At 39.6% G+C, this 23,560-nt stretch overlaps 3 protein-coding genes across 3 annotated transcripts; 1 reads left to right on the forward strand and 2 right to left on the reverse strand.

Annotated features, from left to right (window-relative positions):
- Positions 1 to 8,825: 8,825 nt before the first annotated feature.
- LOC126599989 (UPF0481 protein At3g47200-like) lies at positions 8,826 to 10,594 on the reverse strand. The gene is made up of 2 exons (XM_050266483.1): positions 9,724 to 10,594; positions 8,826 to 9,551 (listed from the first exon to the last, which is right to left on the reverse strand). The coding sequence occupies exons 1-2, from the start codon at positions 10,442 to 10,444 to the stop codon at positions 8,917 to 8,919; spliced, it is 1,356 nt and encodes a 451-aa protein (XP_050122440.1). The 5' UTR covers positions 10,445 to 10,594; the 3' UTR covers positions 8,826 to 8,916.
- An 8,983-nt stretch (positions 10,595 to 19,577) lies between these two features.
- LOC126599990 (dehydration-responsive element-binding protein 1D-like) lies at positions 19,578 to 20,510 on the reverse strand. Its single transcript, XM_050266484.1, has one exon. The coding sequence runs from the start codon at positions 20,440 to 20,442 to the stop codon at positions 19,801 to 19,803; it is 642 nt and encodes a 213-aa protein (XP_050122441.1). The 5' UTR covers positions 20,443 to 20,510; the 3' UTR covers positions 19,578 to 19,800.
- A 1,910-nt stretch (positions 20,511 to 22,420) lies between these two features.
- Positions 22,421 to 22,948, forward strand: LOC126600367 (uncharacterized). Its single transcript, XM_050266952.1, has one exon. It carries the CDS (start codon positions 22,421 to 22,423, stop codon positions 22,946 to 22,948), a length of 528 nt encoding a protein of 175 aa, XP_050122909.1.
- The last annotated feature ends 612 nt before the right edge of the window (positions 22,949 to 23,560 follow it).

The following is a 23,560-nucleotide window of genomic DNA, read 5'->3' on the forward strand; positions in this document are numbered from 1 at the left end:
CAGGCATGGTCTCTCATACTTTCATACTTTTGCATGTTCTCCAGGTGGGTTTTTCAAAATGGGAACATGCATGATGAAAGTGTGGGCATCTTCTTTGGTGGTCGACAAAAGTAAAAGTACAATCCTGGCTTTTTCCTTTCTGTATTCTTTTTCTTCCCTTTTTCTTTTTCTGCTACATTGCAGGTTTACAACATGTTGCTTTGCCAGTTCATCAATTATAGGGTGGATCATATGGCAAGGCCCACACCACGACTCAATTATGGGGTGACTTCAACCACCGAGAGGCCTCTGTAGCGAGGCAACCGAGCATCGGCAGACAACGAATCGCAGCGGCAGCCCTTTCCGAATACTGTCCCTGCGCTATAATTCGATCGAAAAGCTCCCCTATGGCGCAGAGCTCCATCACCAAATGCATAGAGTACCTATCCTCATAAGCCTCATTGATCTCCCCTTATGGGGTTGTTGGGATAAGACTTTATGAGGCTGAGCAGCCGTCTGCGGCTGCTGGTAAGGCTAGGATGACCCGAACCCCCTTGAACCGGGATGACCCGAACCCCTTTGGCCTGACGATTCTACACGGTGAGCTTAACGGTGACTCTCAAGCCATTCCAGTCATTGGCAGTCTCTTTAGTGATATCTTCTCTGATCTTTTTTGGGGAGAGGCCCAAATGATCGATCTTGGGAGCGAGCGAACTGGCGGTGCCGACCTCACCTCCGATGACTCGGACGTAAACATCGACGACCTGAGAGGGGTCGAATTTAGGAGGCATGGAAGACGAGGACGACGATGAAGACTTTCTGACCAAGTTTCTGATATCTCTGGCAGCTTCAATCTTGGATTCGAGATCGCCATGGGTGAGCTTTGAGGAGATTTCGAGTATAAGGGTTTGTTTCCTTTGGCTCTATGTCTCTGTCTCCTCCACCTTCTCTGCCAATTCTTCTTCTTCTTGCCAACATTGTCCAAGCCCATAAACAGCAGTCACATGTCTCCCATTGACCCAGCACGATGTCTCTTTCCATTGCCCAACTTGCATTGTGTCACAGTCTTAGATCCTTTTTGTTTTGGTTTCTGTGTGCGACTGACTGAGAGATGAGAGAGAAAAAAGGAATGTGACTGTGTTTTCATCGATGCCGCCGTGACTGGGAGCTGAAGCGGATGACCTGGGTTTTGCAGTGACTATGCAGGTGTTTGGTTCTTGGGTTTCTGCAGGTTCACGGTGGAGGTTGTGGTGAGATCTCACGATGGTGAGATGAAAAAATGAAAGAGAACCGACATGGCTTTTCGTGTCGTTTCCCACAGACGACGTCAAATCGGAGAGGAGCATGATGAGGACGAGCAAGATGAGGATGAGAGAGCAAGACCTGCAAGACGAAGACGAGAAGCAGGAAGAGCGAACTCTTTCGAAGACGGTCTTAGCAATCCCGTCATATTTGAGGATGCTCGCTAAGAACTCTTAGCGAAGGAGATAGTCGAAGCCAGTCCGATTGAATCCCACTTAACTTAATCTCGCTGCCTAACAAACATGGGACTGGACTAACAATTAATCCAGTCCAGTCCAATGAAAGTTTGTGAGCCCAAACAAACACACCCTTATTATGTAAAGATAGTGTCTAGGTTTAGAAGTGGTTGAAGTTGCTGCTAGCTCTACATTGTAGTGTCATTTGTAAGTAGGAGATCTTAAGTTTGACTCTTATGCATGCGAGTTTGGTAAAAAAATTATTACTAGCTCATTGTGTTGCTTAATAGGTACATTATTTCTTATATTTTCATATCATTTATACCTGGGTTTTGTTAAGGATTTGGTTTTAAAAGAGCTTATTATTTTTCTTTTCTCAATTTCAGCCAAACTACGCACTTAAAAGTTTTTTTTTATGATATATTGACTTTAAGTTTTGACACAAGGACACTTAAAAAAGAAATATAAGAGGCTAAGGATCATTGTGTTCAAATTTCATAGTTTTTCGTTGATCCAAACATTCTAGTTTTGCAAATTAATCCCACATAAATTACATCATCATCAGAACTGCACATCTATAGAAGAAGGAAGATTTTAAGATCTTCCTGATTTTTCGTAGTGAGGTGCCATATATGTCTGGAAAGTTAAGAGATAGAGCAACAAGTTTCTTACTTTTCTAGAATTTTCTAGAAGGTTAAACGGCCCAAAACGTGCATGCAAATCAGATGATGTGTTTCCCAAGTCAAAGAGTTCTTTCTTAATTTGATTTCTTCACTAGTTTAAGTTTTTGTTTCGTTAAAGGAGAGTTTTTACCAAACTATTTAGATACTTTTTATATATAATTAGGACATCGATGCTCTCTCTCTAAACCATATTATACATCCAAAGAAAAGAGCTTCGGACATGTCTCACCATGGAGCCATGAAATGAATAACTATACTCTCATTCTTTTATTTTTGTCTTTGTCTCTAAACTATTTTTTTAAGGTTTATTATGAAGTCATGAAATGAATATTTGTGAAGTACTTTGGTAATTATTATTTGATTACATGAGGGACTTTGTTTCTAGAAACCTAGATAGATCTAAAACAATGAGCAATCAATTAGGTTTATTGGAAGATTAAGAAGAGTAGATAAACTAGTTAGGATGACCAATCAAGCTAGTCATACTTGGTTGATATGACTCTTCTATGATTAATTGGTTTCTATGTGTTAATTGTATTCCGAACCAAGGATATAATTTCATTATAGAAATACACAAATTGATGTTTGACCACTGTTTATACCATATTTAGGGCCTCGTATTTAGACCTCGTATAAATACTCGGGGACTTAAATGTAATTATGTAATAAAGGAAGGGGCAAATATGTAAAAAGGGGAGGAGCCCTTATTCTATAAAAGGGCCTCCTCACCCTCACAAACTCTAAGTCTCTCCGATCTAAAGCAAAGCTCTCACACTCTCTCCCTCACTTCTCAGAGAAATACAATACAATCAGTGTGGACATAGCCCAAACCTTAGGGTGAACCACGATATATCTTGTGTTATTTACATTACTTGCAGATTCACGGCCGGATTTACGTTGTTCCAATACCTCCAGTTTTGTGCATCAACATTTGGCGCAATCTGTGAGAAACGACACAAAAAGCTATGTCGGTTCTTTTTCATTTTTTCATCTCACCACCGTGAGACCTCATCACTGTCCACCGTGAATCTGCATAAACCAAAGAACAAAACAACACATGCATAGGCACTACAAAACATATGCCTTCCGCCCCAGCTCCCCGTCACGGCAACAGCTACGAGCAAGCTTCACAATTCTCAGATCTCTCTGTCTCACTCTCTCTCCTTCCTCTAACTGATGAGACGATGCAGCTGCAGCTGCGGTCCACAATTCTCGACGTCCTATTCATCTAAGACGAATAAACCAGAGGAAAAATATTTAACGCAGTTGCTGACAGCAAATAGATCTCTCTGTGCCTTTCGACACCGCTTGGTAGAAAAGTAAACAGTAAACCCATTTCGTTTTACCAGCTAAACCAGAGAGATCTGAATTCATACCAGTCACTCGGATCCAGCAAAAACGAATATATTCAGACTAACGGGCGACATGACCCACCTGGCCAGCGTCTTCATCTTGCTCCTCAAGATCCACACTATCAAATCGTGCGCCGGGAGAATAAGATTGTTCGCAGATCTTATGATAAAAACCAAGACACCTTCCGCCATGTGTTTCTTTTGCTGTAGTCAATGCACAAGTCAGAGGCTAAAATAAATCCGACCCTCATCACAAGTCAGAGGCTCTGGGTATTACGGCGATGACGGAGAGGCTGGAGAGTAGAATTGTAACTTGGGACTTCGTCTTCGCAAAAGCTTCGGAGGCCATCGATTCTCATGGTCTGACTTCACGGTCGGCAAGAGAATCGTTAGTAACTCCTCCGCGGTGCAATCATCTTGTCTTCCTCAACCTCTCTCACTCTTGTCGAAAAATCCAGCCTCCTGAACCATGGCTGCTGATGCTGTAGCTCTTCCTGTAGCTGAACTAACACTGGCTCACTATGACGTAAATCTGTTCAACAAGCGAAGCTTTGATGATGTCGAGGAGGGTACGGCAACATGGCGTCAAAGCTTATGCATGCGGTACAGTATGACAGCTATGGCGGATGAGCTTCAGCTTTAAAGCATGTGGATGCTTACCTGTTGCTGAATGTGTAGGCTTACCTGTTGCTGGCCTCATAGCTCACCAGTGTCTCACGGAATCTGCTGGGATCAAGCTAGACGGAAGCGGCCAGCAGAAGAACATATTGATTACTGCTGCCTCTAGGGGCGTGGGTTAGTATGCAGTTCTTTTACAGCTGAAGTATACTGACATTTACAACCAACAAGCGGAAAAGCAAAAAACAAAAGGAGAAAGCAAAAGGATAAAGCATGTGAAATTATTTTCTGAGAAAGTGAAAAGAGAACGACAAAAGAAAAAAAGGGAGGTGCAAGTTGTCCCCCCTATTCGTCGGTTCAAGCGAGCCAAGCTTCAAAGTTGCAGAGAAAACACAAAAGCAAAAGAAAGGTGCGGTGCAAAAGAGAAAGCAAAAGCAAGGAATAAACACCCCACCAAAATGATGTAATTTATTTTATCTTTCGGAGACATCTGTGTAAACCCCATCAGAGGGTAATATGTATAAACCTCATCAGAGGGTAAAAAAAAAAAAAAAAAAAGCCCAAAATAATGGGCTGGCATATTGTGAAGAGCAAAGGCCCATAAGCCCAAAATAGCACCAACCAGGTCATCAAAAGTATGCCCAGTACTCCCCAATTATTTGGCAACCCGCTGCTATTGCCACCAACCAGGTGATGAGATGTACAACCCGTACTCTAATTTGGCAACTAGCCATTCATGCCACCAACCAGGTGATCAAAAGTACGCCCAGTACTCCAAATTATACATGAGCATTACTCATGTCATTCATACATAAACATTCATGAGCATCACTCATGACAATCATACATAAACATTCATGACCATCATTCATGTCAACATTCATGGGCATCACTCATGACAACATTCATGAGCATCACTCATGACAACATCTATGAGCATCACTCATGTCAATCAACATAAACATTCATGAGCATCACTCATGTCAATCAGTTTCGAAAGCTTCATTTACAGAGCTCTAGCTTCAAAAACTCCAGCTTCGAAAGCTTCATTTATAGAGCTCTAGCTTCAAAAGCTTCATTTACAAAAGCTCTAGCTTCGAAAGCTTCATTTACAGAACTCTAGCTTCAAAGCTTCACCTACAAAGCTTCAGTGCAGGGTATACAAATACCGTCTCCGAACAACCGCCACTTCGGCCCATACATGGATTCAATTTGAAGTATCCAGCCAACAGACTCTATTGACCGAAGACTTGGGGGACAACATTATGTACCATATATTGGGCCTCAACTGAGCCTCATGAAAAATACTTGGAGGACTTAGCCCATTATTTATGTATTGAGGAGCGATCTCTTATTCTATAAAAAAGACTCCCTCACTTTCATTAGAGAGCACCCATTATTCATGTATTGAGGAGCGAGCCCTTATTCTATAAAAGGGACTCCTTCACCTTCATTAGAGAGCAACGTCGCCAGAGCAACCGCCTCGTCGCGAGCATCACTCCTAACCCATCACTTATGTATTGATGAGCGAGCCCTTATTCTACAAAATGGACTCATTCACCACCATTAGAGAGCAACGCCGCCAGCTGAGCAATCGCCCCGTCGTGAGCATCAACTCTAGCCCATCATTCATGTATTGAGGAGCGAGCCCTTATTCTATAAAAGGGACTCCCTCACCTTCAAACGCCGCAAGCCGAGCCAACCAAGGCAACATAAGCCACGAGCTAAGCAGCCTCGCAACGTGTGCTACTTCTAGTTGAGCATCATTTCAAATTGAGCACCGCCTCATATCAAGCATCAGTTCAAGATATTATCTAGTTACTTCGGCCCACACATGGACTGAATTTCAAGTCTCCAGCCAAAAGACTCTCTTGACTGAAGACTTGGGGGACTACTGTTTATACTATATTTAGGGCCCCATATTTAGACCTCGTATAAATACTTGGGGGACTTAAATGTAATTATGTAATAAAGGAAAGGGCAAATATGTAAAAAGGGGATGAGCCCTTATTTTATAAAAGGGTCTCCTCACCCTCACAAACTCTAAGTCTCTCCTATTTAGAGCAAAGCTCTCACACTCTCTCCCTCACTTCTCAGAGAAATACAATACAATTAGTGTGGACGTAGCCCAAACCTTGGGGTGAACCACGATATATCTTGTGTTATTTACATTACTTGCAGATTCACGGCCGGATTTACATTGTTCCAAGACCTCCGGTTTTGTGCATCAACAACCACAAATTAATTTATATCTTACAAATAACAACTTTTAGCATTAGCATGATAGTTGGATAGTAATTGGCTCTAAGAAAAAGAAATAGAATTGTTATGGATGAATTTGTAACTTTAGGCTCCATTGTTTCTCAAACCCTTGTGTCGTGTGTTTCGTTTTATTTTTCCTTTTGGTTTCTTGTAGTTTTAGTCTTAGTCAATTATTCAATTCAATCAATCATTTGCTTAAGTAAGTTTAGCTTGATTAATTGGTTTAACTTCTTTTGTCAAATAAATTGGTTTCATTGGTGTCAAGTGCAACCCTCGCGGGATCGACCTCATATTTGCCCTACTATATAGTACTTCTAATCTTATGCACTTGCAAGTATTTAAATTGTGTTTGATTTATCTATTTTTATAGGTGCTCCAAGATCACATCCTCGCTTAGTTTAATCCTGATATAGAACAGATAGCTGAGTGGATTGAAGACAAAAGGACGTAGCGGAAATTTACAAAGTTAGTATCCGAGCTTCGTTTTGGGCACATAATACCTTCTCAAAAAGAGCAAGGTGTTCCAATTCAAACACAATGCCATCCTGTGAAGATGACAATTAAAGCCATCCGAGGTCGTTTAGATTTCCAAAATCGTATTTTATAGTTTGCAACAAAGACCAAACTTTTCGTTTTACATTTGATTTACTTCTTTTATATTCCCTAAGACTTTCCTAAACTTCTTAAGGGTCGAGTCAACTCTATTTAAGCCTTATGGCTGCTATTGTATTCAACATCCAAGAATTATTCAAATAAACCTTTCGGTTTTCTCCCAAAATTTGGTAGATTTTATAACATTGTTCCTCAAAGGCTTACGTTGGTATTTGCGTCAAATCCCTTTCCCCAATATTGTTGTATTTAAAGAGTAAATTAAATTAGGGATGACAATTTCTTCCTTATTCTTGTAGGGGCTTACCTTAGGACTAGTTTGTGATTGTTGTGCATTTTTAATAAATTGTTTTTGTTTTACTTTAAGAATAATCAGCTGCAAAATAAAGCAGTTGACCGTTGATAAACTGTATTTTTAATAGTGTTGTGAGTTTGAAAAGCAATGTAAAAACAGTATCTAGAATGATAAATAATGTCATTATTTAAAATTAATGAGCTTATTACATGAATTCAAATATTCTAAAGGCACAACTCTGCTTTTTATTAAAGCAGCTTTTAAAATTAACCTACAAGCTGCTTTTAAAAGCAGCTATTTAGAGGCCATTGCTTTGAAAATAAGCAATAAATTTTATTTTTATCAAACACTTTTTTATTGCTTAACTTTAAAATTAAGCAGTTTTTTGTGAAAAAAAAAAAACAATACAAACTGGCCTTAATGAGGCAAGGACGGGATTTCAACCCTCATGATCATCCCCCTCTCTCTCTCTCTCTCTCTCTCTCTCTCTCTCTCTCTCTCTCTATATATATATATATATATATATAACATATACATATGTGTATTATGTTTGTTTTTCTAGTTAGTTCACAATACTAAAATTTTGATTTGTGCCTATATTTTAGTTTAATAGTGTATTTGTGTTATATGAATGATATATGTCATTGCATTTTTCATGTACCACATTATGAGTTTTTATTATTTGTTGAAGAAAGAATTAACGAAAAGAGATAAATAATATAAGATATAAATAACAAAATAAAAAACAAAAAAGATGCCACCATTTCTTGCCCACTACGTTTCTAATCATGCAAATCCTGTGTCGAGAGGTTGAATCTGGCGCACAAAACGTGTGAACAACTAAAAAAATTAGATGGCCTAACCTGCTTGACAAAAAGACGTGATGTATACTTTATGGGCTAATATTTGACCATTTTATAAACAAAAAAATAAGTATGTGAAAATTAAAGGCTGCTTTCTTCCCTGAATTTCTCATTTCTCTTCCTATCAAATTAGTTTCCCTATTTTCTTCCTTTTGATTTTCCCCTTTTTCTTTGCCCATATTTTTTCCCAAACATTCATCAAGTTCCTATTTGCTTTGCAGAAAATGCATGCATGCTTAGTTTTTAATACAATGGTTTATGCGAAGATCTAATTATCATTTCACTGCGTAAATATACATGCTTAGTATTTATATTTGGAGTCTCATAATCTTTTCACTCCAAGAATTTAGCTCTGTCGTGATCCACAACAAGTGAGCTCAATCGATAATATCTACAAATTTCAATCATGTTAAGACGCTTACATGTAATATTTAATAAGACACTTGTAAAATCAAAATACAAAAAAGACCTTATTTAGTGACATATTATAATACTAATTGGTAAGCATATGAACACTATAAAAATCAATAAATACATATAAAAAATTATATTTGTATGGATAATACTTAGGTACTCACTAGTAAGTACGCTATATATTCACTTTTTAATTTTGGTCCAATAATATTTTAACACATATTATTTTTAAAATAATAGACATGTTATTTAATTTTTCTTGAGCTTTAAAAAACAAGGAACATGTAGTATATTTTGATTGAGCCAAATAAAAAAAATGATTATATGAGGTACTCACTAGCGAATACCTAAGTATTACCCTATTCATAGTGGAGGATAGTAACTCATAACAGTGTAAAGGGTCTGTACCAAGGTGAGTATCAACAAAATCAAAGCAACAAACGCAGATATGAAGGACCATGGAGTATTAAAATAAGTATACTTGAAGCTAGCCCATTGAACATGCCAACTATTCCCATAATAGTGATGCACGTCATTGAACAACTTTGACAAGTAACACCTATCCATATCAAAAGCCACATCCTTCCCCAAGTTATTAATAAATTGAGCAACTTCCCCATCGTTCCCAAAGTAATTCTCGAGGATGTTACGGTCACACAAATACTCAACATCCTTGTATGTGTTCACAAGGCAATCGAGCAATGTTGCGTAGGTGGTGATGTGCTTAGAACTTGACTTGTGGCACTGCTCATAGGCCACACAGTTGAGCAAGAAGGGGCTCATGAAATCGTCGATTGTTATAGTTGGCATTTCGATGACTCCGCGCTTGAATTTGATCACCAAGAAGCTTTCGCCCTTGCCCGGATTGAGCTTGATTCCTGCACGGCAAAGCTTCGAGACACAATGGATGGTATGTGTTGGTATGGTGTTGCTACTACGTGGCTCCTCATGGCCTGGCGGTATAACACTTGAGCGCAACAAATCGAGCAAATGCATACCTGCGCAAGCAAGGTATTAAACATCGATGTAACATCGATGTTAATGTATAGAGAGGACCACAAACTTCTTAATTAAGATAGGTTAAGGGTTCGATCACTTTCAATGTAACAAAACAGAACAGAGAAATTTCAAAGAAAGTTTTAGAAATATCATTAAAGTTTGAGAGCTTGCCTGTAAGATTGTGGTGCTTTTGAATGACATGATCAGGCCTCTGCATATGGTTGTTGAAGAATTCCAAGGCAAGCAACGACAATGACTTCCCATTTTCTTTATGTTCTTCCGTAGTTGTGAGATCAAACAAAGCCAGGAGAACAAAGTAGGGTATTTGATTTTCAAGCCTAAGAAAATCCCTAACCAAAAATGGGATTATCCAAACCATGTTGACAAGAGGATCGTCACGCTCGAACCGAACCAAAAGGCCGACTTTTCGTAACAATTCGATTATAAAACAACCATCAAGAACCAACATTTCCAAAAATTCTTCCGTGGTAAGATTTATTCTTTCTGAGTAACACTCTCTAGCTTGTTGTTCCAATGGCTCCAAGGCCTTCAAGTAGTCCTTTAAAGACAACCCTTTGGGCTCTGTCCTTGCAAGCAAAGAACCCAAATATTTCCACTTGTGCTCTTCGATCATCTTGACCCGTGGCTCTCCTCTGTGGTATGGACCGATGGAGACGATGTGGGGGTTGTACGACTTGCCGTTTATCTCGAGAAGGCTCTGTGGGACTCTGAAGATGCAGCAGGAGGGTTTGCCTGCTGCATTTCTTAGGAGTTTTGGGGGTTCTGAGATCATCTGGTACATGGTGGCCAACCGATCCTTGTTCACTTCCCAGATGCTGATTGGATGGCTGTCCATGTTGGGTTGTTGTTGCTGCAGTGGATTGGTGTCCATCTGAGTTGTGATCTTGGAGGTGGTGGTGATGGTTGTGGCGATGAATTGTAGTTGTGAAATTTTGAAGTTGCTATTTTTCTTTTGTGATGGGGATTAATCAAAGGAAGATTTGTAGAGGGAAGACATGTTGGTTTGAAGGACAGATAGACAATGACTAGGAGAATTGAATACAATCAAATGCCACCACCAAGGTCCAAACTGGATTAATACAACTACCATTTTTTTTTATTGTTTAATTTTCTATATCAAAATTTCTCTTGTATTAAGATGAGCACATATATCTGTCATTGAGTAATGCGGTACAATGGTAACTTTTTTTTATTTGTAAGTGTGATATAATAGATGTGGAATGCATGAACTATGTAGTTCTCTTGTAAGTGGTCATTTACCACAATAGTGGCACAATGGTGTAAATGTGTTAAGTTATTGCATGACAACATGGGTTTGAACCCGTTGATGACTAATCTAACAAAATATATCGTTTGATAAAAAAATAAATTGTGTTGTTCATTGTTGTTCACTCTTATTACAATACATGAAATGACAATTACGTGCTTTGTGATGTTCCTGATACCCAGAAAAATATCACTATGTGCATTGAATTAAAACAGTATATTTTCCACATCTGATATATTAAAACTTACATTTTGGATTGAGAAGTTCATGAACAAATCTGTGACAGAACTCATTTGAAGTGGGCTTTTTTAGTACACTGCCAAATATACAAAAAAAACATTCGTATTGAATCCAAGGGCTGTTGTTCACATGTGAATATATGATGTGCAGATAGGCATGTGCACCAGAGAAAATTGCTCATTTGAAAGCTTCTAATTCAAAGCCCATGAACAAATCTTATTTTTATTTATTTAATTTTAGAAGTTTAAAGCCCATTACTAGTAAACTGTAAACCCACTTGGAATCAAATTCATGTTAGAGTTGGCCCCTTTTTGCTCCTGCATTATGCATACGGAAAATCATAGTAAAAAGTAAAAACTTATTTGAGACTTGGAAGAAGTAGTATATATAACTAAAAAATATTTGGCTACTCAAAGAATGAGTGAGAGTTTCTATTTATAATTGTTCGTTGCCAATTTATAAAACTTTTAGTCCACGATCGGAACCGTTCACACTATAAATCGCTCTATAAAAATCACCTCTGCAAAAGATCAATTAAAAGTAAGTTTGTTTAGTCATCTAATTGTATAAAAATAAATGAAAAGAATTGGCAAAGCATTACGGACTGTCTATGCATTTGCTACCAATAGATTGACTAAATGAATTTAGTTTTAGTTCTTTTTTCTTTTTTTTTTTGTAAAGATGATCTTTGCAAAGTGATTGATAATATGAAAGATTCTGATTATAAACATAATGCTCTGTAATTATTTTGAGTAGGAGTTCCTACTCATTGTTGAGTAGCCAAGCAGTGTTCATATATAACTAGAGCAATGCTTGACTTTGTGCATATTATCGGAACTGTTCATACTATAAATCACTCTGTAAAAATCATCTTTGCAAAAAATGGATTAAAACTAGGTCATTAAGTCAATCAACTGTAGAAAATAAATAGATGGTTTGTAATACTTTTACTATTTTCGTCTATCTATTTTTATACAATTCAAGGACTAAACAACCCTAGTTTGAATTGATTTTTTGTAGACATGATCTTTATAAAATGATTTATGCTAGAAACGGTTCTGATTATAAACACGAAAATCTATAAACTAAAGACAAAGAGTTTTGAATATGAACTTCTACTCATCTTTTAATTTGCCAAGTATTATTCATATAACTAGATGACAAGACTTGATAAATACTTCCTCAAATACTGAATCTCTCCTTCCAGTCGTCATGCCTTATTTTTTGTCAATTCCAACTCTCATATATTGATTTTGGTCTAGTGTTACTTGTCTTCATAATAACGAAAATGTTTCAAATCAAATTCAACATACTATTAAGAGTAAATTGTAGCAATGGTCCCTCAACTAAAAATTCATTACCATTGGTCCCTCAACTTATCAAAATGTGTATCTATAGTCATTTTCATCAATTTCGTCAAAATTTTGTTAAAATAAGTTATGTTGGAATAACCATTTATATAATTAGGGTCCCTCAACTCATCAAAGTGTGTAATTATGGTCATTTTCGTCAACTACAACAACAACAACAACAACAACAAAGCCTTTTCCCACTAAGTGGGGTCGGCTATATGAATCCTAGAACGCCATTGCGCTCGGTTTTGTGTCATGTCCTCCGTTAGATCCAAGTACTCTAAGTCTTTTCTTAGAGTCTCTTCCAAAGTTTTCCTAGGTCTTCCTCTACCCCTTCGACCCTGAACCTCTGTCCCGTAGTCACATCTTCGAACCGGAGCGTCAGTCGGCCTTCTTTACACATGTCCAAATCACCGGAGCCGATTTTCTCTCATCTTTCCTACAATTTCGGCTACTCCTACTTTACCTCGGATATCCTCATTCCCAATCTTATCCTTTCTCGTGTGCCCACACATCCCACGAAGCATCCTCATCTCCGCTACACCCATTTTGTGTACGTGTTGATGCTTCACCACCCAACATTCTGTGCCATACAACATCGCTGGCCTTATTGCCGTCCTATAAAATTTTCCCTTGAGCTTCAGTGGCCTACGACGGTCACACAACACGCCGGATACACTCTTTCCATCCAGCTCGTATTCTATGGTTGAGATCTCCATCTAATTCTCCGTTCTCTTGCAAGATAGATCCTAGGTAGCGAAAACGGTCGCTTTTTGTGATCTTCGCTAGATTGCTCCGGTCATTAGTGTGGATAAGTATATAAATGGATAGAGATAGGAAAGCAAACACAAGATGTACGTGGTTCACCCAGATTGGCTACGTCCACGGAATAGAAGAGTTCTCATTAATTGTGAAGGGTTTACACAAGTACATAGGTTCAAGCTCTCCTTTAGTGAGTACAAGTGAATGATTTAGTACAAATGACATTAGGAAATATTGTGGGAGAATGATCTCGTAATCACGAAACTTCTAAGTATCGGAGTGTGGTGTCGTCTTGACTTGCCTTATCTGTCTCATAGGTAGATGTGGCATCTTCTCTGGAAGTACTCTTCCTCCATCCAGGGGTGGTATCTTTAACTGGTGGAGATGCACAAGGTAATGTATCAATTTCACTTGAAGCTTACTTGTAGTTTCAGGCTTGGTCAAGCGCGATACAAACCATGTAGTAGGAGTCCCCCAAGTCGCCGAGCTAGGGGGTCTGCTGAAAGAGGTGACAGACAAGGTAAGCAATCAGAGCTTCGACTGATTGTTCACCTTCTCCCCATCTTGCAGCAGCATGAAGGATAAAGAGAAGAAAAATGAGAAGAGATGATATGAGATACTTTTGCTTTTGAAGAAGTAACTTTCCACAGGCTTATTCTTGAACTGAGCTGGAGGGTTTTCTGGTTTCCTCCAGAGTATAAGGCCGACTGAAGAATTTGAGGGTCAAAACAAGTCCATCAAATCTAGAGTACGTTCCACCCTGCTGATATGGGATACTTTTGCTTTTGACAGAGTAATGGATGTATCGGCACGTGTGCTGTTACACTTGTCTCCACATGCTTCCTTGTATCCTTCGCACTTGCCCTATCTGTTCCTCAAGCAGATGCGGAATCTTCCCTGGAAACATAAGATGTTGAAGATGAGTACTCGAGAGCAATGCCAGGTAAGTAATCAGGTAAGGGGTTCCAGGCAGTCAGTTCCTGGCTGGAAGCTTGATTCCAAGTGCTGACTGATTGCTCTCTTTCTCCTTGTCTTGCAGGTAAAAACAAGGCCAAAAGAAAAGACAGGGAAAAAGCATGATATGGGATACTCTTGCTTTTAACCCTGATGATATGAGATATTCTTGCTCTAGTATAGCTTGTTTGCAGAGGTATTATCGGGGGGAAAGAAAGCTGAATATTTCGAAAGGCTTCGTTGGGAGTGCCCTCTCAGATATGATGAAGGGTTGAGCATTTTTGCAGGTCTGCCTGTCCGTTGGGGATGGAGGTCGACATATATAGGAGTCTCCCTAACAACAAGTAGTAATGCTATTCCTTTACCCTGCTTGGTCATAGCACGGTAGTGGGAGCTGCCAGTTTCACATGTTTTAACTCTGTCAGAGCACTTTGAAAAAGTGGTCTGTGGTATCTGGCTCCCGAGATTCGGAGAACGATGCCTCTTCGATTTTTGAGAAAGCAATCATGATAGGGGTCTGACTCTCGAGATTCGGAGAGCAGTGTCTTTTCGATTTTTGAGGAAGTAATCATGTTGGGAGTCTGGCTCTCGAGATTCGGAGGGCGGTGCCTCTTCGATTTTGGAGCAAGCAATCTTGTTGGGAGTGTTTTCTCGAATGTGAGTAAAGGTTGGGCATGTTTGCTAGTCTACCTTGCCACAAAGCACAGAGGTTGACACACAGGGACTTTCCAATTATCCAGCAGTGGTACTGTTCCTTTACCCTTGTGGGTAATAATATGGTAGCTAGACCTTCAAAATTTATGTGTCTAAACTTTGTTAGTGCTGTTTCTTTGCTATTCTTTTACCTTTCTTGGTCAGAGCGATGTAGTGGGAGCTGCAAGCTTCACGTGCTCAACTTTGGCAGAGAACTTTGGCAAAGTTATCTGTGGTACCCATGAGTTATTGTTGCGTGTGGGAAGTGGGTGATTGAACAGTAAGATTCATGTGCTTTCTACTTCACCAGAAGTCTTCGACAGAATGCCCATAATTTCTGCAAAGCTGAGTGTGCGTGTGACAGGTGCTGACAAGGCTAGAAAAGTAGGTGCCTCTTCGATTTCTGAGATCGGCCCTCGTGGTCTCTGAGCAGCCCAGCTTTTGAGAAAGCGAGCGCCTCTTCGATTGATTCGGAGAACGATGCCTCATCGATTTTTGAGAAAGCAATCATGCTGGGGGTCTGGCTCTCGAGATTCGGGGAGCAGTGTCTTCGATTTTTGAGAAAGTAATCATGTTGGGAGAGTGGCTCTCGAGATTCGGAGGGCGGTGCCTCTTCGATTTTGGAGCAAGCAATCTTGTTGGGAGTGTTTTCTCGAATGTGAGTAAAGGTTGGGCATGTTTGCTAGTCTACCTTGCCACGAAGCACAGAGGTTGACACACAGGGACTTTCCAATTATCCAGCAATGGTACTGTTCCTTTACCCTCTCTTCGATTTTTAAGAAAGTAGTCATGTTGGGAGTCTGGCTCTTTAGATTCGGAGGACGGTGCCTCTTCGATTTTGGAGCAAGCAATCTTATTGGGAGTGTTTTCTCGAATGTGAGTAAAGGTTGGGCATGTTTGCTAGTCTACCTTGCCACGAAGCACAGAGGTTGACACACAGGGACTTTCCAATTATCCAGCAGTGGTACTGTTCCTTTACCCTTGTGGGTAATAATATGGTAGCTAGACCTTCAAAATTTATGGGTCTAAACTTTGTTAGTGTTGTTTCTTTGCTATTCTTTTACCCTTCTTGGTCAGAGCGATGTAGTGGGAGCTGCAAGCTTCACGTGCTCAACTTTGGCAGAGAACTTTGGCAAAGTTATCTGTGGTACCCATGAGCTATTGTTGCGTGTGGGAAGTGGGTGATTGAACAGTAAGATTCATGTGTTTTCTACTTCCCCAGAAGTCTTTGACAGAATGCCCATAATTTCCGCAAAGCTGAGTGTGCGTGTGACAGGTGCTGACAAGGCTGGAAAAGTAGGTGCCTCTTCGATTTCTGAGATCGGCCCTCGTGGTCTCTGGGGAGCCCAGCTTTTGAGAAAGCGAGCGCCTCTTCGATTTCTGAGATCGGCCTTCGTGGTCTTTGAGCAGCCCAACTTTTCAGAAAGCAAACGCCTCTTCGATTTCTGAGATCAACCCTCGTGATCTCTAAGCAGCCCAACTTTTGAGAAAGCAAACGCCTCTTCGATTTCTGAGCAGGCGCCTCTTCGATTTCTGAAGCTCCGTCGAGTGCAGATTTTTATAGGGGCTGGCATTAAGTTCCAAAGCACACTTGAATCTCCACCAGTAGAAGCTTCATTCTTGCACTTCTAAGATCTTGATTTGTCCGACCTCTTCTCTCTTCAACACCTTTGAAAATGTCTGGCCCCTCCGACCGTCGTTTTGACTTGAACCTTGTTGAAGAGGCAGCCCCGCCTTCTCCAGACAACATATGGCGCCCATCCTTCGTCTCCCCAACTGGTCCTCTTACCGTTGGGGATTCCGTGATGAAGAATGATATGACCGCTGCGGTGGTGGCCAGAAACCTTCTCACTCCCAAAGATAACAGACTACTTTCCAAACGGTCTGACGAGTTAGCTGTTAAGGATTCGCTGGCTCTCAGTGTTCAGTGTGCAGGTTCTGTGTCTAATATGGCCCAACGCCTATTTGCTCGAACCCGCCAAGTTGAATCATTGGCGGCTGAAGTGATGAGTCTCAAACAGGAGATTAGAGGGCTCAAGCATGAGAATAAACAATTGCACCGGCTCGCACATGACTATGCTACAAACATGAAGAGGAAGCTTGACCAGATGAAGGAAACTGATGGTCAGGTTTTACTTGATCATCAGAGATTTGTGGGTTTGTTCCAAAGGCATTTATTGCCTTCGTCTTCTGGGGCTGTACCGCGTAATGAAGCTCCAAATGATCAACCTCTGATGCCTCCTCCTTCTAGGGTTCTGTCCAGTACTGAGGCTCCAAATGATCCCCCTCCGGTGCCTTCTCTTTCTGGGGCTCTACCGACTGCTGAGACTTCTCCTAAGCAACCTTTGTGAAGGCTCCCTCTTGTGTGTTTATTTTGACTCATGTATATGTACATATTTGTAGCTTATCGGGGATATCAATAAATAAGCTTTCCTTCATTTCAACGTATTGTGTTAAATACACCAAAGCCTTCTTCGTTAAGTTCTTTGAATTTTCTTTTGTTGAAGCTTGTATGTTGAAGCTTTCTGAGTGGAGCATGTAGGTTGGGGTAGTGTTCCCTTAATTTTCCGAGTGAGGAAAACTTCTCGGTTGGAGACTTGGAAAATCCAAGTCACTGATTGGGATCGGCTATATGAATCTTAGAACGCCATTGTGCTCGATCCTGTGTCATGTCCTTCGTTAGATCCAAGTACTCTAAGTCTTTTCTTAGAGTCTCTTCCAAAGTTTTCCTAGGTCTTCCTCTACCCCTTCGGCCCTGAACCTCTGTCCCATAGTCGCATCTTCTAATCGGAGCGTCAGTAGGCCTTCTTTGCACATGTCCAAACCACCGTAACCGATTTTCTCTCATCTTTCCTTCAATTTCGGCTACTCCTACTTTACCCCGGATATCCTCATTCCTAATCTTATCCTTTCTCGTGTGCCCACACATCCAACGAAGCATCCTCATCTCCGCTACACCCATTTTGTGTACGTGTTGATGTTTCACCGCCCAACATTCTGTGCCATACAGCATCGCCGGCCTTATTGCCGTCCTATAAAATTTTCCCTTGAGCTTCAGTGGCATACGGCGGTCACACAACACGCCGGATGCACTCTTCCACTTCATCCATCCAGCTTGTATTCTATGGTTGAGATCTCCATCTAATTCTCCGTTCTTTTGCAAGATAGATCCTAGGTAACGAAAACGATCGCTCTTTGGTATTTCTTGATCTCTGATCCTCACCCCTAACTCGTTTTGGCCTCCATTTGCACTGAACTTGCACTCCATATATTCTGTCTTTGATCGGCTTAGGCGAAGACCTTTAGATTCCAACACTTCTCTCCAAAGGTTAAGCTTTGCATTTACCCCTTCCTGAGTTTCATCTATCAACACTATATCGTCTGCGAAAAGCATACACCAAGGAATATCATCTTGAATATGTCCTGTTAACTCATCCATTACCAACGCAAAAAGGTAAGGACTTAAGGATGAGCCTTGATGTAATCCTACAGTTATGGGAAAGCTTTCGGTTTGTCCTTCATGAGTTCTTACGGCAGTCTTTGCTCCTTCATACATATCCTTTATAGCTTGGATATATGCTACTCGTACTCCTTTCTTCTCTAAAATCCTCCAAAGAATGTCTCTTGGGACCCTATCATACGCTTTTTCCAAATCTATAAAGACCATGTGTAAATCCTTTTTCCCATCTCTATATCTTTCCATCAATCTTCGTAAGAGATAGATTGCCTCCATGGTTGAGCGCCCTGGCATGAACCCAAATTGGTTGTCCGAAACCCGTGTCTCTTGCCTCAATCTATGCTCAATGACTCTCTCCCAGAGCTTCATTGTATGACTCATTAGCTTAATACCCCTATAGTTCATGCAATTTTGTACGTCGCCCTTATTCTTGTAGATAGGCACCAAAGTGCTCGTTCGCCACTCATTTGGCATCTTCTTCGTTTTCAAAATCCTATTGAAAAGGTCAGTGAGCCATGTTATACCTGTCTCTCCCAAAAGTTTCCACACTTCGATTGGTATATCGTCTGGGCCTATTGCTTTTTTATGCTTCATCTTCTTCAAAGCTACAACCACTTCTTCCTTCCGGATTCGACGATAAAAAGAGTAGTTTCTACACTCTTCTGAGTTACTCAACTCCCCTAAAGAAGCACTCATTTCATGTCCTTCATTGAAAAGATTATGAAAATAACCTCTCCATCTGTCTTTAACCGCGTTCTCTGTAGCAAGAACCTTTCCATCCTCATCCTTGATGCACCTCACTTGGTTTAGGTCCCTTGTCTTCTTTTCCCTTGCTCTAGATAGTTTATAGATATCCAACTCTCCTTCTTTGGTATCTAGTCGTTTATACATATCGTCGTAAGCCGCTAACTTAGCTTCTCTGACAGCTTTCTTCGCCTCTTGCTTCGCTTTTCTATACCTTTCACCATTTTCATCGGTCCTCTCCTTGTATAAGGCTTTACATTCGTCAACTACGTCAAAAATTTTGTCAAAACGAGTTGTGTTGGAAGAACCATTGCTACAATTGGGTTAAAGTTAAGGGATCATTTCTCTAGTTGAATTAAAGTTGAGGGACCAATGGTAATGAATTTTTAGTTGAGGGACCATAACTGCACGTTTTGATGAGTTGAGAGACCAATGGTAATGGATTTTTAGTTGAGGGACCATTGCTCCAATTGGGTTAAAGTTAAGGGACCATAGCTACAATTTACTCTACTATTAATGACAAAAATAACACACATAGAAAGGGTGACACATAGTAGATTGATAGAGATATAAAATGTAGTATAGGTAATCATGGATCACAACCCACTAATTAAAAAGGAATATAATTAAATTTAAATGTAACTCTATATGTCTCACTCACTTGCATATATTGAATTGAATGAGCAACTAAAAGATGATCAAATTCAAATTAAGAATCAATAGAAGTACCCGCCCGCCAGAAAAAATATTGAAAAGAATCAGTCACTCCACAAGGAAATGTCACCAGTATTATTCCCCCAGTCGTCGTCATCATATTCGTTCCAATTAAAACCCTTTTGCAGGGATGGTGGAGTGAGGATCAAACCCTCAGCCATGCTATCAATCAACCCCGGCATGTTAAACAACTCCTCCTCATCCAAATACACAACTTTTCCCATCTCTTCTTCTTCTACCTTCTCCAACTTCAAAGAAGAAGATGAAGAGGCTTTAACTTTAACCTCCAAGAATGCCTCGGCAGCCTCTAAGGCAGCACATTGTATGTCCTTTACGGTATAAGCATTCGACTCGAAGCGCGGCAAAGCACTTGCCTCGTTAGGAAAGTTGAGTGAAGCAGACTCACCCTTGAGAGCCAAGGCTGCAACATCATAAGCCCTAGCAGCCATGTCAGGGCTAGTGAAAGTTCCGAGCCATATCCGCGATTTCTTGTGATCCGGTTGCCTCAGCTCACACACCCACTTCCCACACCTTTGCCTCACACCTTTGTAAACTGGGTGCCTAGTCTCTGTGAACTTCTTCCTCCCTGCCTTTCTCTTTTTAACCACCCCCATACTAGTTTGCATTAGGGTTGGAACAGAAATAATCGAAGTTGAAGACAACCGATCATCGGTTAAATCTGCCATTGTTAATGAAGAAGTATCTAGCTAGGGTTTGCAAATGAGGGATATTGATAGTTATAGAAGAAGAAAGAAAGCTATTGAAGATGACCAATGTTGCATGCAAGTATTTTAAACGTTGTTGAATGTTATTTTGTGGCTTGAGCTCCAAGGTGTATTTGAAAAATATTAAACGTGGAAATGCTGGGGGTTCCAGAAATATAAGACCCCACGTGGGAGAGAAAGGCTCTAAAGTGCTTTATGTTTTATATACTATCTACTTTGATTTGTATTTTGAAGGGTGGAGACTGGACTGGATAGGGGACCATTTATCTGATGCGCAAGTCAAAGATGGTAGGTTACCATGGCCATTTCATAATGTTTATTTATTATTTTCTTGAAGTATATTTAGCTTTTCGACAAGAGATTTTATGATTTATTCGAAACAACTAATGTCATCAATTATTGGAAATATCAGCAGGTAATTTTCAGTATACTTAAAACGCAGTCATCTTTATCATTCAACTTTATAACATGTGATTAATTTGTATTAAAATATTTTGAAATATGACATATCAATTATGTCATTCATTCTTATTATAACGCTTGAAATAGAATACCACGTGACTTTGCGTTTTTCGTATATATAAAAAATTTTCCATATCAACTATGTCCTCACTTGTATTACAACACATGGAATGATTCCCAATGTATGCAAAGTATTTTTTTTAATGCAACAATATAGAAATAAATTTATCGAACTTGTGATTCACGATATTCAACTTTTAACTTCTGATTTTATGTGAAAATAAATGTACTAAATCATAGTAAGTAAAAATATATTCTCCGTTTGTAGATTGTTCCATATAGAGAAATATTAAGGAAACTCTTTCAAAGTGAGATTTTCTATGGATTATCTACCATCTCACAATTTAACCTAATTATCTTGCTAACATTATGAAACAATGTACCAAAAATATGAGATGACAACATATCTATAAAAGGTTTCACTTTAAAGAAAGATTCATTAACATTCTCGTTCCATATATTTATATTTTAGGATTTTTGTAGAATAAGATCCCCATTAAACTATGAGAGGTTGAGGACGGTGGTGCGTCCAATCATTCACCGGTACTGAGTTTTGTATACATTATTTGTGGAATTTGGCAGTGCGCTACTGGAAGTCAGATTTTGGACCATTTGGAAAAATAATGAAATGTTGGTCCTGCTGGGCGTGACTTGTCCCACAAAAGATCATGTGCTTAAATTGTATTCCATTTAAAATAATGACACGTGTATCAGTACTGAAAAAAATTGATTCCGTTCCCAACTAGTCGTTCCACACGTGGGAGAAAGGTGAACAGGTGCCTTATGTTTCATAGTTATTTGTTGATTTTATCTTTTCGGATTTGTAAGAAGCTGACAATTTTTTCCACGAAATTTAATTTTGATTAATTACCCTCCTAACTTTTGTTATTGGCCAATATCGTTCTTGAACACTAATTTAGCTTATTAACCATCTAAACTTTTATCCGTAATGTAGACATCATATTGTATTTTTCTTCTTCTCTTCCCCTATTTCACTCTGTATTTTTTTTGTTTGAATTTTATCCCTAATGTGAACAACTATGAATCTTCTCCATGGTCTTGCTTTTTTCAGCTACATTCAGGGGGTAATTCCCTAAAATAAAAGTTTAGAGGGGAAATTGGTCCATTAAAAGTTTAGAGAGGTAATCGACTAAATTAAAGTCTAGAGAGGAATTTGGCCAATTATAACAGCTCAGAGAACCTCTCCGGACCGGAGACTAACTATGACTCAACGTTGAAATGGCTTATGTTTGCATCAAAAAACCTCTCTCGACCGGTATTGGAACTTCTCTTGATCTGTTTGTGGTTGCTTTGGAATGCCAGAAATTCTTTCTACTTTGATAGTAAAAATTCTGATTGTGAAAGTTTGAAAAACTTGGCGAGGAACTATGCGGCAAAGGTGTCAAACGCTACCCATATGAGTACTTCATCGCCAGAACATCGAATCAATTCGTGGTTCCCCCCTACGGTGGGTTTTTTCAAATTAAATGTTGATGGTGGGGTGGATGTGATGAATGGATGTTGTGGAATTGGAGCAATTGTTCGTGGGTCTAATGGTGATCTTGTATGTGTGTTGTTTATGTATGCTTCTTCTCTGATTTCAATCCTTACTTTAGAGCTTTGTGCCATCAAGAAAGTATTGGAATTGGCCCTGAACTTTGGTTGTGTTCCGTTGATAGTGGAATCAGATTCATTGAGGTTTGTCCAATTAATTAACCAAGATAAGGAGTGCTTGGCTGCTGATGGTGCATATGTCAATAGCATTCGAGCTTTTTTGCGTGTGAACCAGGTGTTCATGAACTATGTTTCAAGAGATGTTAATGGAATTGCACATCATCTAGCCCAATTCAGCCTACAATGTCGTGAGTTATCAATGTGGGTGGATACTGGTCCGTTGTGGCTTATGGACCTTAGCCACTCCGAGTCTGTGGTGAAGGTGGTCTAAGTTTAATATGCATGTGGGGCCTCTTTTCCTTCGTTGAGCTTTTTTCCCACTGGGTTTTGTTCGTCAAGGCTTTTTAGAGGCCATTGATTTGTTTTTCATATGCGTGTCTATGTATATCATGAATAATGGAATTCTCTTTTACTTTAAAAAAAATTCAGAGAGGCAATCGGCTAAATTAAATTCTAGAGAGAAAATTGGCCAATTATAACAATTCAGAGGGAGTAATCAATTTAAATTAAAATTCATAAAAAAAAATTAACAACTATTTACAAGTTCAGGTGAAAATCAACGAACACCTCTATATTTTACATACGTTCTAGTTTTTTGAAGAAGAGTTTGATTTGTATCTTTAGCCGACTGGTCCAACCGGCCGTTTTGGTCCGTTATTTATCCTACCCATGTTATAAGTGACAGAAGCAAGAGATATGGGCCTTGAAATGCTAACAACAAACCTAACCAGGCTAACACCAACCCAGAGGACCTATGGTGTTTTCAAAAAACTTACGAAGCCTATGGGGCATATGAGAAGAGACTTATGAAACGAGGAATTATAACAACGATACTCTACTCTAAACTCGTATAAATATTCATGAAAAGAAATTCGAACTTAGA

The sequence above is a fragment of the Malus sylvestris genome, chromosome 14 (genome assembly GCF_916048215.2).
Source record: "Malus sylvestris chromosome 14, drMalSylv7.2, whole genome shotgun sequence".
In the NCBI taxonomy this organism is placed as follows: domain Eukaryota; kingdom Viridiplantae; phylum Streptophyta; class Magnoliopsida; order Rosales; family Rosaceae; genus Malus; species Malus sylvestris.

Excerpts from the sequence above, each read along its gene's own strand:
- LOC126599989 (XM_050266483.1), bottom strand. The coding sequence starts at position 10,444 with ATGGACACCAATCCACTGCAGCAACAACAACCCAACATGGACAGCCAT. Across the intron at positions 9,552-9,723 it reads AAAGCACCACAATCTTACAG|GTATGCATTTGCTCGATTTG; the intron begins GCAAGCTCTCAA and ends TTGCTTGCGCAG.
- LOC126599990 (XM_050266484.1), bottom strand. The coding sequence starts at position 20,442 with ATGGCAGATTTAACCGATGATCGGTTGTCTTCAACTTCGATTATTTCT.
- LOC126600367 (XM_050266952.1), top strand. The coding sequence starts at position 22,421 with ATGAGTACTTCATCGCCAGAACATCGAATCAATTCGTGGTTCCCCCCT.